The 14,446-nt window shown below is 45.9% G+C and overlaps 1 protein-coding gene and 1 non-coding gene across 2 annotated transcripts in view; both read right to left on the bottom strand.

Annotated features, from left to right (window-relative positions):
- Positions 1 to 1,371: 1,371 nt before the first annotated feature.
- The window catches only part of PDCD5 (programmed cell death 5), a 24,343-nt gene continuing 11,268 nt past the window's right edge, over positions 1,372 to 14,446 (bottom strand). The window contains exons 2-6 of the mRNA XM_063946002.1: positions 10,485 to 10,525; positions 9,634 to 9,695; positions 8,882 to 8,973; positions 2,535 to 2,606; positions 1,372 to 1,720 (exon numbers count right to left, since the gene is read on the bottom strand). Coding sequence (XP_063802072.1) covers positions 1,676 to 1,720; positions 2,535 to 2,606; positions 8,882 to 8,973; positions 9,634 to 9,695; positions 10,485 to 10,525 — 312 coding nt within the window. The 3' untranslated portion in view covers positions 1,372 to 1,675. The remainder of the gene's footprint in view (positions 1,721 to 2,534; positions 2,607 to 8,881; positions 8,974 to 9,633; positions 9,696 to 10,484; positions 10,526 to 14,446) is intronic.
- On the bottom strand, positions 6,728 to 6,848 carry LOC134971078 (U5 spliceosomal RNA). The gene has a single exon (XR_010190222.1). It is a non-coding gene; the product is annotated as a U5 spliceosomal RNA (small nuclear RNA).

Here is a 14,446-nt window from a genome sequence, read left to right as displayed (position 1 = left end):
ACGTGCGGGCGCCTGAGAGGGGAGAGCCGCGGTGCCTGCACGGAGGTCTGTGGCCGAACGTGCGGCGCCTGAGAGGGGAGATCAGCGGCGTCACCAAGCACTATGTACCCCCACGTCGGGGCGGCAGCGGGAGCTGACCGCCCCGTTTCACATACCTTACTCCTGCAGACGTGCGGAGGCTCCGACGGGGCTTCTTAAACAAGCGCCGGCCAGCCTGTGCAGGAGGATGTGTGGGCTGTGAGGGAGCTCTTTCAGAGAGGCCCGACACGCCCGTGCTGCTATCAGCAGCTGCACTATCCCTGACCCTGCCTTTTGGAAGGGGGAAAGGGATGTGTCCAAATAGTAGAAAAAATAAAAAGAAAAATAAAAAATAAAAGTTTCTTCAAAAAACCGTGACTTCAGTTATTCAGGTGTTGCCACGTTCAGCACAGAAAAAACACTGAGATGTGCTCGGGGATATGGAGGGGTGGAGTGTTACTAAATTTAAATATTCAGTGCTGTTCCTACGGAAGCCCGTCCATATCCCAAGAGTACTCCAGTGACCCCTAGTGGATGAAAAAGAAAATAAAAAACCTAAAATATACTTTCTTTACTAGAAGCTCAGGAGAGCCCCTAGTGTGCAACCAGCTCGAGCAGGGCACAGATTCTAACTGAGGTCTGGAGGAGGGGCATAGAGGGAGGAGCCAGTGCACACCAGTAGTCCTAATTCTTTCGTAGAGTGCCCAGTCTCCTGCGGAGCTCGCTATTCCCCATGGTCCTTACGGAGTTCCCAGCATCCACTAGGACGTCAGAGAAACAATTGTTGGCTTTAGCTACACCTTACGGAGCCCAGGTGAGTATATCATAGTGAAGTAGCAATAAGGACGTTCAGATGCTCAATCTTTCAAGTAAATTTTGCTCTTAAAGATCTGATTGGCTACTTTACTATTGGCTCAACCTGAACACAAAGGGGCTAAAAGAAATGGGTACTTACTTCTACCCTGTGCAACTTGCCTAAAATAGTTAGAACAGGTCTTTATAAAATAAACTTGTATGACGATTATGACTACAGCAGCCCAGGGTGGACGAATCGGCTCAGGTATCCCATTTCTACAGATACCTCGCTAATAATTCTACTCTGTAATACATTATATCTACCATAGAGTCTACCTCGTGTCTTCCCGGGGCCACAGAGGAGGTCTCACTGCTACCCTCCGTGGCCCAGCCACTTGCTGCTCACTGTCAACCTCCTGCCACCCCAAATAGTGAATTTCTCTGCTGTGAAATCTGAGATCTCCACCCAGAAGCAGCAGAAGGTACGGAGGATACAACCGGACAGAAGAACATGGTCCTAATAGACAGCAACGTCCGAGAGAGTTACAAGTACGCTAGTACAGCACAAAAAGACATTTTATTATTCAATACACAATCCTCACAGCTCTGTGCACAATTACACTTCTTGTACAAAAGTTTCATGGTTGTGGGTCAGTGAACGCTTACGAAGGGTCTCAGAGAAGATGAGCAAGTCAGATTATTTACTATCGGGGTAAGCGTACTCGCTGCTCACTTAAAACAAAAAAAATATCTTCACATAAAAGCAGACCATGTCTTTTTCAGGTGAGTGTATAACTTAATTCAGTGCCTCTCTGGGTAAATGCATGCATTGCAACACAAGCGCTCTATGGCGGAGTCTCCATCAGTCGTCTTCTTCATCCGAGTCCATCACTTTTCTCCTGTTAAACTGGAAAAAGCAATATCATTGTCAGTCATCGCACCTATTACATGCCAACATAGCATTATTCTTACCAGTTATTTATATAGCGCACACATATTCCGCAGTGCTGTACAGAGAATATTTGCCCATTCACATCAGTCCATTCCCCAGTGGAGCTTACACTCTATATTCCCTATCACACGTACACACACATACAGACACATTCACGCTAGGGTTAGTTAATTTTGTTGGGAACCAATTAACCTACCAGTTATATTTTTGGATTGTGGGAGGAAACTGGAGTACCCGGAGGAAACCCACGCATGTACGGGGAGAATATACAAACTCCACACAGTTAGGACCAAGGTGGGAATTGAACCCTTGACCTCAGTGCTGTGAGGCTGTAATGCTAACCACTGCACCATCCGTGCTGCCCATAATCCATCCTCGGGGCAGCTATAAGTATAATGGGAGGAGCAAAAGACATTGTGTGATATCATTCAGCTGCCAGCTCTCAACACATTGGCTCAGAATGATCACATGACCTCAGTGTCAAGGGAACATCCTTAATTAAAAAATATATTGGCTGATTAATTACAGGAGGAGACAACTAAGTAGTCTAAGCTAACATTTCAAATAATTGATTACTGTACTACTTGACATAGTGGAGACCATCTTGACCTGTGTCCGTATTCACAAGTGCACCACCGTAAGCACAGTTTGGCATGAAGCTTTGGGCACCGACACACATTATATATGTAACCCCTAGTTCTCACGGCAGGGGTACAGGTGAGGCAGCATCAGCAATCCTGTAATAGGGAAGTAATGTCACGTATCTAACCTTCACCGTTGTCTTCTTCTCCATCTGCTGACTCACTTTCTCCAATATTTCTATGAGACCCTGTTCAGATATCTGCGGAGGACGATGAAACGCGTTAATCACTAATTAAGGACTGTACATGTGCCATAAAAGTTGCCCGACGCTGCCTACAGAGTGGTTGTATTTTATAATAGACCATGGCGATCTGACTAACTATATAGACGTACTTTACGTGCACTATATATGGTGAAAATGACATACAAAAAATAGGATTTTGGTACTTACCAGGTAAATCCTTTTCTTTGAATCCATAGGGGGCACTGGAGTACTCTTGGGATATGGACGGGCGTAGCCGAACAAAGGCACTGAATATTTAAATTTAGGACTCTCCCCCCCCTCCATATCCCCGAGTACCTCAGTGTACTCTCTCAGTGTTTTTTACTGAGCGAACAGGAACTATATAGAGAGGTTGACAATGGAGAATACCTATAACATAACGGACAACCACAATGTTGACCCATAACCTTACTGTCAACTAAACAGTTGACACCATAACCATAACATAACGGACAACAACAATGTTGACCCATAACCTTACGGTCAACTAAACAGTTGACACCATAACCGATAGAACTTTAAAATTTGAACCAATCGGTGAAAATGTGTTACCATAAGCTCCTCTGAGCATAATATCAATCAAGTAAAACTTGTTACCCTAAGCTCCCTTGAGCTTAAAACAACCCAGGTAAAACTGCTCTGGGTGGGCGTCCAGTGCCCCCTATGGATTCAAAGAAAAGGATTTACCTGGTAAGTACCAAAATCCTATTTTCTTTATCATCCACTAGGGGTCACTGGAGTACTCTTGGGACGTACCAAAGCTTCCCTCGTGGGCGGGAGAGCTGTTTGATACTTGTAACAGTAGGCAGGCCAAAGCTAGATGCTGATGGCGCCACCATTCATAACGTGTAAACGTGCACGGCTATGTAGCCGCGTCGTAGACGCTCCACGACCCGCTGGGTCTGACATTCCCACAGAACCTGTGGGATGAGCTATTACTGACGTAGGCGATTGTAACTTAGCCTTAAAGTAAGCCTGACTTGTAGTCATTATTATTATCCCACTGGATAATGTCTGCTGAGAAACTGGCTAACCCCAGTTGGCAGAATCATAGAGAACAAACAACGTATTGATATCACGTACTGTAGACATTCGGGACATATATAAACGCGTAATGCGTGTACCACATTCAGAATTCTAGAATGTGCTGTCCACACAGGAACCACTATTGGTATATTGATGTGAAGAATACGAAAGCGGAATTCGTCCGAAGATCTGCTTTGTCATGAGAAAACTCAAATACGGTGGCTTGGAATACAAGGCACCCAAATATGAAAACAAAACCCTTGCCGAAGCCAAGGCTAGAATAAAAATGTTTTCCAAAGTGAGAAACTTAATCCCCATTTGTTGTAAGGGTTCAAAATATGAAAACTGTAAGAAATCTGAACCCAACCTCAAGCCACCTGGCGCTGTAGGTGAGATAAATAGAATCTGAACTTTGGTGACACCTTGTATAACGGTGTGTACAGACGCAATAAAGACAAACGTCTTTGAAGATAAGTTTACTACACAGATACCTGCACCCTCCGTGCAAGTAAACGCAGTTTTCCATACCACCCCGTTTAACAGAATACGGATAACTTGAAGGATGATGTCGGAAACTTCCGAGGTTTACGACTTATGTAAGCACACGAAATTTTGTAATAATGAGCTGCCTTAAGCGGTCTACTAGCTCGTAACCTGGTTGGTATAACCGACACTGTAATGCTCTATTTCTTAAGAGGGCGGTTTGAACCCTCACCCCATCAACCGCAGCTGCGGTACATAGGTAACAAGTACATAGGTAACTATGGGTAAAAAAACGTTCCCTGATGTACCAGGTTGGACGTATTATGAGCGGCCCAAGATCGTGTGCAAGTATTCCTTGGAAATTCGAGAAGCAACTTCTCTGACACACATGAGATACCATCAGTATGACTGTGACGAACTGTCTTATGATCCGTTTTGACAACGGAGAGAGAGAGAGAGAGCAGCGGAAAATGGTGGAGCCAGATACACGATGCTGAATGACCACATGAATGTGAGAGACTCCACCGCCACTGCCCTTGTGATCTGTTGTTTTGTACACATACTGAGCTTTTGTAATTGTGGCGAGATACCATCATGTATACCTGAGGGTAACCCCCTTCTGTGGACTCACATATGAAACACCTCTGGATTTAATGTCCAGTTTTCAGGATCCAAATTCTGACGGGTGAGATCATCTGTCTAACAGATGTCCACTCACGGAATAATCTCTTGACATTTTCACATAATGGTGTTCTGAGCCATTGAGGATTGGAGTTACCTGCCGCATTGCCATGCGGCTTTTTTGTTCTCTGTATGCAACTGCCGTTGCGTTGTCTGACTGCCCGTGGTCAGACTGAAAGCGAAGCATGTAGTGCATTGTAAAATTCACGTAGTTCCAGGACATTTATCGACAGCAATCTATCGTGTTTTAGAACCTCTGTCGCTGATTTTTTGTAAACTACAACTCCTGAACCTCTGCGACTCTCGTCCAGACACCCTCGCCCCTCTGTGGGAACCGCGAGTGAAGGGCGGCGAACTAAATCGCTTAAAACGCATTATTATCTTAACTAGGTGAATACACCAATGTACCGTTAGTGTGCGTGAATTGCACTAATTACTAGATGTACATTTGTTCTTGCTGGTGTAGTAGGTAAATGCTTTGAATTACCGTATTTATAATCTTACCTAGGAATTGTGAACGTGATCTGCCACCGCAGTATACATTAGTAGCGCAAGTTAGAGGAACTTTGTTGATACAGAGTTCTTATGAGCAGATCATCTAAGATAGAGAAACTCTGTTGCGACAGAGTTCTTATGTGAGATGAACTATCATCTTCCAACATCACTTTGGTAAATACCAGAGTATAAGAAACGGTAGACCTGAAATGGTTAATGGTTGTGGCGATTTGCAAACGCTAAAACCTGTGATGAACAAACCGGAATGGGTATATCTGCATTGTGCAGATCAAGTGCAAGTATGCAATTTTGTGGCTCCAATCTGCCAATACTAACCGCAGCAAATCTATTTTCAAACTGCAGTAAGTGACTTGCTGATTGAAACTGCGACGTAGCTGTATGGTTTTGTTACCCCAAACAGAGGGGAATAAGCAACCCTGACTCTGTTGTTGTACTACTGCCTGTATTATAAAGACAGCTGAAAACCCAGCAGAGACCAAATGACTACCTGCCAAACCGTTCGACTGAGGCAGTTATGTCCTTTAATTTGTAACTAGCTGAGACCTCCATGAGTTGAAGTCTGGAAACCCCGCAAAAGTAACATGTAAAGACGCGCTTCCACAATTGGAAAAGAGATCATCAAACTACTGGCTTGCTGACCGTAGCGTCCTGTCGTTACAAGGCGTGAGTGTTTTGTACCACCGCCTTGAAAAACTGAAGTCTAAAGGGATTAAACGCCGGCACAAGTATTCCGTTTTGATACTGGATGCGGTAATGGCTGAATATCAAATTTAGGACCAACAAGCTGTGGCCTTGTCGTGCTGAACTAGCGACGATGAAAAGTGAGAATCGAAGTACCGTCGTTAGAAGAGGCTTTACAGATATACTCTGCAGCTTCTTTTAACAGTAATGTCATTGTTTCCATACATAGTCTAGTGACCCAAATGTTTCTTGGGTCTTTATAATGTTTGACACAGACGCATTTACCAATGGCGGATGGCGTCATCTTGGAAACGATTAATTAGTGGTCAAAGTCTACTAAGTGTAACAATGGAGACATTGACTCACTGTAATTTATCAATGTATGTTGGCAACAACCCTGCACTATCTGAGTGCTGGTCTAATGTACCCTTCTCACTCGTAGTTATCGGTGTGAGATTTGACATAGAATCGTGCATTAAATTATAAGACCAGTTAAATAAACACTATGGTACCCAAAGGGAAATTGGCCCTTTGGAAAGACTGTCTTTTGTTAGAGCTGGCGGAATAACTTCCGAGACTCCGATGTTTATTTGAATTGCCATTAAAATAGGACTTGAAAATTATTTTTAGTCTGCGCTAGCCTTACTCGCTATGCAGACAGACACCACAATAGGCAACGGACAGCCATTGCACGCCTTATGACGTTATCATGTCATATATATATTTTATTGCTGAACAGCATATTAATATTAAACTCATGGTTGTTTCTCTCTACGGAAATCTTTAGTAAAAACCGAAAGATTTATTGGCTGTGAAGAGAAACCAGAGTAATCTTTATGTGAAAAGCAGTTCACATGGCATATGAAACCCGAACCAAATTCCTACTAACACCCCTGCGCCTCTGGTGGCTTAGAGATGTAGGGCAGGAATGTTCTAGAATTATGTAAAAATACAGTTTACATGGCTAACTTATGCTGACCAAAAATTCCCCCTAACACCCCTGCGCCTCTGGTGGCTTAGAGATGTAGGGCAGGAATGTTCCAGAATTACAAACTGGAAAACAACAGGAAGCATGGTTAAAATGGCCCCTTTGCCATGCTGACCGTGATAATCACAGAACAAATTACAAATGTTCCCGTGTTAATCTAGCCTATTATACAGTATAATCACAGGCCGGGTACAACACATGCTCTATGAATAAATATATATATATATTCCAGACATTAATATATTTATACAGCATCAATATATAGGCTCAATAGCCTTTTTACAATGTTAATAACAGCCATTAATATATAGGCTCAAAAGCCTATTATACTGCTACATCACAGACAGTAATATAGATTTAATAGCCCATTACTATCAGGCCATCCTTATAAATATCTTATATTTAACCTGGCAACTTCCACCGGGTCTCTTCCCCCCACCGTCTCTGTACTGAGACTGAGAGAGCTGCGGCGGCCGACAGCCTTTGTCATCACCTGCACTGAGGTCTGCTGTGGCCGTTGTGAGGGCGCCTGAGTGGGGAGAGCAGCGGCGTGCCTGGAGCGCTTTCCACCGCTGGGAAACACGGACGCCGGACGGAGCGGCTGATAAATATGGTTTTCCCCCTGCTCTGCTGTGTCTGAGTGGGGAGAGCAGCCACGTGCTGTGCGGCCGGACGAAGCTGCGGCCGAACGGAGCGCTCACCGTCTTTGTCAGACCTTGTGCGGAGCGGCTGATAAATATGGTTTTCCCCCTGCTCTGCTGTGTCTGAGTGGGGAGAGCAGCCGCGTGCTGTGCGGCCGGGCGAAGCAGCGGCCGAACGGAGCGCTTACCTTGTGCGTAGCGGCTGGGCATAGCGCGTCTGAGCTCCCCCTGCTGTGCTGCCGGACGGAGCTCAGTATGAGCGCAAGGCATGTTAACCCCTACATAGCGGGGCGGCAGCCTGCGCTGACCGCCCCGTTCCCCAGCCTACCTTCCTTGCGACGCTGTAACTCCTGGCTGTGACGGGGCTTCTTGTGTGTAAGCTCCGTCCAGTTTCAGTGAAGTGAGTCATGGCTGTGACGGGGCTTCTTCTGTGTAAGCTCCGTCCAGTCTTCATTGATGTGACTCATGGTTGTCATTCTGTAGTCCTGGCTGCAACGGAGCTTCTTTGTGTAAGCTCCGTTCAGCTTTGTAGTCCTGGCTGTGACGGGGCTTCTATGTGTAAGCCCCGTCCAGCTCCAGTCAGCGTCCCAGTGATCTATGGCTGCGACGGGCTTCTTTTGTGCAAGCCCGTCCAGCTCTCTAGTCCTGGCTGCTCTTTTAGAAGCAGTGAGCTGTCTGTGGCTGTGAGGGTGCTCTTTGTGAGGACCGACACGCCATGCTGTCTGTGGCTGTGAGGGTGCTCTTTGTGAGGACCGACACGCCATGCGCTGCCCCTGCAGCGGCACTATCCCGGACCCATGTTTTTCCAGAAACTGGGAAGGGATGTGCTATGTGTAAAAATAAAAATTAAAAATAAAAATCCAAGTGTGGGTATACCACAAGCCGATGTTCGTGCTGTGAGCACCGAAAAAACACTGAGAGAGTACACTGAGGTACTCGGGGATATGGAGGGGGGGGAGAGTCCTAAATTTAAATATTCAGTGCCTTTGTTCGGCTACGCCCGTCCATATCCCAAGAGTACTCCAGTGACCCCTAGTGGATGATAAAGAAAACAAAATGGCACCGCAGTGGCCGAGCCCTGCGTAAAGCGATTCCTGCCTTCATCACCAGACCCCTGTCACGCCTCGGACACCCCGGTTCCCTGCATAGAACTGCTACTACCAACCATACATATACAGAGGGTATAAGGGGATTAAATGTCTTCTAATACATAGGGGTAAAGAGCAGACACTAACCTTGCCACCGAGTTGTCCAAATCTCGCCATCTGTATAAGGTAATTTTCAACAGCTTTGGCTTTTTCAGGCTTCACAAGCGCCAAATTATTCACTGTGTTACAGAAAATGATTTAAGGATATGCAGCAACACCGTTCCCTAGCAGAAGTACCTACAGCGACTCTGAATGGAATCAGTATGATTTACCGGTGGGCGGGATGCCAGCTGTCCATATTCCGACAGCGGCATCCTGCCCGCCAGATTGCCGGCAGCGGGGCAAGCGCAAAGAGTCCCCTTGCGATCTTGCTGTGCTCCCCACGCTGCGGACTCAGTGGCTTGCCGCAGGATCTATTCTCTATTGGTGTTGTGGGAGTGGGAATAGTCCTGTTTTGCCGGGATTCCGGCTGGCGGTATTGTCGGCGTCGGTATCCTGACCGTCGAGATCCCGACAGCTGGCAAATTGAACGCTTCCCATGTGAATTGGGTTTCACTACTACTAATAATGCATTAGATTATCACAATCAAGAAGCAGGTAACAATATATAAGAGGCGCTTTTTCCCATAGCAACTAGATTATGAAACCATTTTAGTACAGTTTACAAAATGAAAGGCGACCTCTGATCGGTTGCTATGATCAACGTCACCTGTTTTACATAGTTACCTGTAGAATAGTTCACATAGGATGTCCGGTATGCCAAACACACACCAGCAGCCAATACCCGCAAATGCCAGTGACCGGCGTATAACACACGCGCAGGATAAGGGGATACTCACACCTAGCGCGAGCCGCCTGCCCCAGGACCTGACATAATATGCTGTTTCTCATGTCCTCCTCCCTGTAATTAGAGAAAAGCAGGTCATATCCAATTATACCAAGGGGTTAATAAGTGTTCCACAGTTAGGGTAAGGGGTCACAGTTGTGACTGTAGGGCCTAATACATGTTTGTACGCAAATGTGATTTTCTAGGCGACGGAACGGCTAATGTTAGCAAGCGAAGCTGCGCCCAGCAGTGATAAATGCAAACTCAATCGCAGTTGTGTAAACATTCGCAGCCCACATGCAAAAAACAAGGAACATCAGAGCTAAGGGTTGCCTATAGCAACGGAGACTGGACACAGCAGTACAGCGCAGACACCATGTTTTTGTACGTACAAGCTCGCAGCCGACGCCAGATACACGCCCTCAAAACCTGACAGGCATGCGTTTTTCCAACCACTTCCTGTAAACGCCAAGTTAACACCTCCAAATGGTCACTTCTGATCATTTTGCGATGGAATCCTCAGTGCGAGTGAGGTCACAGCATCACCTTGGCGCATTGCGATTGCAGCACATGCGCAGACTACTGATAATTGCTCCTCTGTGTGATCATCGCCTTTGCGTAGAAACATGAAAACTCTGATCATCGTAGTACTTCCATCTTAGCAACAGGTTTATATTAACATTGCACCCTGACTACTAATTGTGCCGCGTTGACCTTCGATCCCCGAGAACACCCAGATCAGATATATGCAGTCATCAGGAGTGTACAACGTTCCAGCAATACCCCTCTCTGCCAATAACGTCTCCTAGGAAATACATCAGCATATCGACACCCTATGCAGTAGCAGCGCACACAATACTGTACCTCTGTTTAGATTCTTGCTGACCCTGCTCACCCCCGACATCCTAGAATGGGAAAGGAGACATAAGAACCAGCTCTGGTATATATTGTACGCACATATAGTTCTGTGGCCTCTGCACGTGTTAGAGGTTCTCAACCTCCAACAGGTCATGTTTGCAGGATTGCTGTCTGTGGAAACAGGTGAGATAATTACTGACCCAGCAAAAGAGATCAACTCACCTGTGCATGATTGAAGATATCCAGAAAACATGACCTGCTGGGGATACTTGAGGACTGGAGTGGAGAACCATTGGGTTAAAGGAAATGTGACAGGGCAATATGCACAGTACACTTTTCCCACCACACCACGGGGGTATCTGAGTCAGCGCGATATACCGCCATGATGTTCTGCTGCGCACATTACTGCGTAACACGAGTGCCAGACTTTGCTGGGTTTCCTGCGCACCTCTATGGGGGAGTGAGGAAAGATAGACATTAATGGGGTCTCAAATCCCCGAGCATCATGGGATGTTCCCTGTCACATTATTAGAAGCAGGCATTTACTCCCAGTCGTAGGCACACGCCTGAGAGATGTGGTGGCACTGTGCACAGGGAGACAGAGGTAGACCCACTTCTAGATCCGATTTAAGTTTGGCAAAACATACTGAACCCATACACCTCAGTGTGCAGACAGTGTATATATTGGAGTACATGGGGATATGTGACACTCCACTACCCTCCACCCCCAATATAACTATTATACAGTGCATATATATTGGGGTACATATGTGACGCATCACCCCCTTTATAACCAGTGCCTACACCTTTATACAACCAGTATACAGGATGTGCAGCATAGTGCGTGTGTATATGGGGGCACAGGGTGTCGCAGTGCGTGTGTATATGGGGGCACAGGGTGTCGCAGTGCGTGTGTATATGGGGGCACAGGGTGTCGCAGTGCGTGTGTATATGGGGGCACAGGGTGTCGCAGTGCGTGTGTATATGGGGGCACAGGGTGTCGCAGTGCGTGTGTATATGGGGGCACAGGGTGTCGCAGTGCGTGTGTATGGGGGCACAGGGTGTCGCAGTGCGTGTGCATATGGGGGCACAGGGTGTCGCAGTGCGTGTGTATATGGGGGCACAGGGTGTCGCAGTGCGTGTGTATATGGGGGCACAGGGTGTCACAGTGTGTGTACATAGGGGCACAGGGTGTCAGTGTGTGTATATAGAGGCACAGGGTGGCACAGTGTGTATATAGGGGCACAGGGTGGCACAGTGTGTGTGTGTATATATAGGGGTTCAGGGTGGCACAGTGTGTATACATAGGGGTACAGTGTGTGTGTGTATATATATATATATATATATATATATAGATAGAGGTACAGTGCGTGTGTGTATATGTATGTATATATATATATATATATATATATATATATATATATATATATATATATATATATATATATACACACATATACACTGCTCAAAAATATAAAGGGAACACTAAAATAACACATCCTAGATCTGAATGAATGAAATATTCTTATTAAATACTTTGTTCTTTACAAAGTTGAATGTGCTAACAACAAAATCACACAAAAATTATCAATGGAAATCAGATTTATTAACCCATGGAGGTCTGGATTTGGAGTCACCCTCAAAACTAAAGTGGAAAAACACACTACAGGCTGATACAACTTTGATGTAATGTCCTTAAAACAAGTCAAAATGATGCTCAGTAGTGTGTGTGGCCTCCACGTGCCTGTATGACCTCCCTACAACGCCTGGGCATGCTCCTGATGAGGTGGTGGATGGTCTCCTGAGGGATCTCCTCCCAGACCTGGACTAAAGCATCTGCCAACTCCTGGACAGTCTGTGGTGCAACGTGGCATTGGTGGATGGAGCGAGACATGATGTCCCAGATGTGCTCAATTGGATTCAGGTCTGGGGAACAGGCGGGCCAGTCCATGGCATCAATGCCTTCGTCTTGCAGGAACTGCTGACACACTCCAGCCACATGAGGTCTAGCATTGTCTTGCATTAGGAGGAATCCAGGGCCAACCGCACCAGCATATGGTCTCACAAGGGGTGTGAGGATCTCATCTCGGTACCTAATGGCAGTCAGGCTACCTCTGGCGAGCACATGGAGGGCTGTGCGGCCCCCCAAAGAAATGCCACCCCACACCATTACTGACCCACTGCCAAACCGGTCATGCTGGAGGATGTTGCAGGCAGCAGAACGTTCTCCTTGGCATCTCCAGACTCTGTCACATGTGCTCAGTGAGAACCTGCTTTCATCTGTGAAGAGCACAGGGCGCCAGTGGCGAATTTGCCAATCTTGGTGTTCTCTGGCAAATGCCAAACGTCCTGCACGGTGTTGGGCTGTAAGCACAACCCCCAACTGTGGACGTCGGGCCCTCATACCACCCTCATGGAGTCTGTTTCTGATCGTTTGAGTAGACAGATGCACATTTGTGGCTTGCTGGAGGTCATTTTGCAGGGCTCTGGCAGTGCTCCTCCTTGCACAAAGGCGGAGGTAGCGGTCCTGCTGCTGGGTTGTTGCCCTCCTACGGCCTCCTCCACGTCTCCTGATGTACTGGCCTGTCTCCTGGTAGCGCCTCCATGCTCTGGACACTACGCTGACAGACACAGCAAACCACCTTGCCACAGCTCGGATTGATGTGCCATCCTGGATGAGCTGCACTACCTGAGCCACTTGTGTGGGTTGTAGGGAGGTCATACAGGCACGTGGAGGCCACACACACTACTGACCCTCATTTTGACTTGTTTTAAGGACATTACATCAAAGTTGGATCAGCCTGTAGTGTGTTTTTCCACTTTAATTTTGAGGGTGACTCCAAATCCAGACCTCCATGGGTTAATAAATGTGATTTCCATTGATAATTTTTGTGTGATTTTGTTGTCAGCACATTCAACTATGCAAATAAAGTATTTAATAAGAATATTTCATTCATTCAGATCTAGGATGTGTTATTTTAGTGTTCCCTTTATTTTTTTGAGCAGTGTATATAGGTACAATGTGTGTGTGTGTGTGTGTGTGTGTGTGTGTGTGTGTGTGTGTGTGTGTGTGTGTGTGTGTGTGTGTGTGTATATATATATATGTACGGTGTGTATATATAGGAGTACATGGTGGCACAGTGTGAGTATATAGGGGTACAGCATGTGTATATAGGGGTACAGGGTGGCACAGTGTGTGTATATTGGGGTACAGTGTATGTATATAGCTGAAAAGTGTGTATATATAGGGGTACAGGGTGGCACAGTGTGTATATACAGGGTGTGTATATAGGGGTACAGGGTGTGTGTATATAGGGTACAGGGTGGCACAGTGTGTATATTGGGGTACAGTATGTATATAGCGGAAAAGTGTGTGTATATATAGGGGTACAGGGTGGCACAGTGTGTATATACAGGGTGTGTATACAGGGGTACAGGGTGTGTATATAGGGGTACAGGGTGGCAGTGTGTGTATAGGGGTACAGGGTGTGTATAGGGGTACAGGGTGGCAGTGTGTGTATACAGGGGTACAGGGTGGCACAGGGTGTATGTATAGGGGTACAGTGTATGTATATAGTGCCACAGTATGTGTATACAGGTTGAGTATCCCATATCCAAATATTCCGAAATACGGAATATTCCGAAATACGGACTTTTTTGAGTGAGAGTGAGATAGTGAAACCTTTGTTTTCTGATGGCTCAATGTACACAAACTTTGTTTAATACACAAAGTTATTAAAAATATTGTATTAAATGACCTTCAGGCTGTGTGTATAAGGTGTATATGAAACATAAATGAATTGTGTGAATGTAGACACACTTTGTTTAATGCACAAAGTTATAAAAAATATTAGCTAAAATGACCTTCAGGCTGTGTGTATAAGGTGTATATGTAACATAAATGTATTCTGTGCTTAGATTTAGGTCCCATCACCATGATATCTCTTTATGGTATGCAATTATTCCAA

This window comes from Pseudophryne corroboree, chromosome 11 (genome assembly GCF_028390025.1).
Source record: "Pseudophryne corroboree isolate aPseCor3 chromosome 11, aPseCor3.hap2, whole genome shotgun sequence".
Lineage (NCBI taxonomy): Eukaryota > Metazoa > Chordata > Amphibia > Anura > Myobatrachidae > Pseudophryne > Pseudophryne corroboree.
The sequence above is the reverse complement of the archived record's forward strand: the minus strand, read 5'-3'. Positions and strand labels throughout refer to the sequence as shown.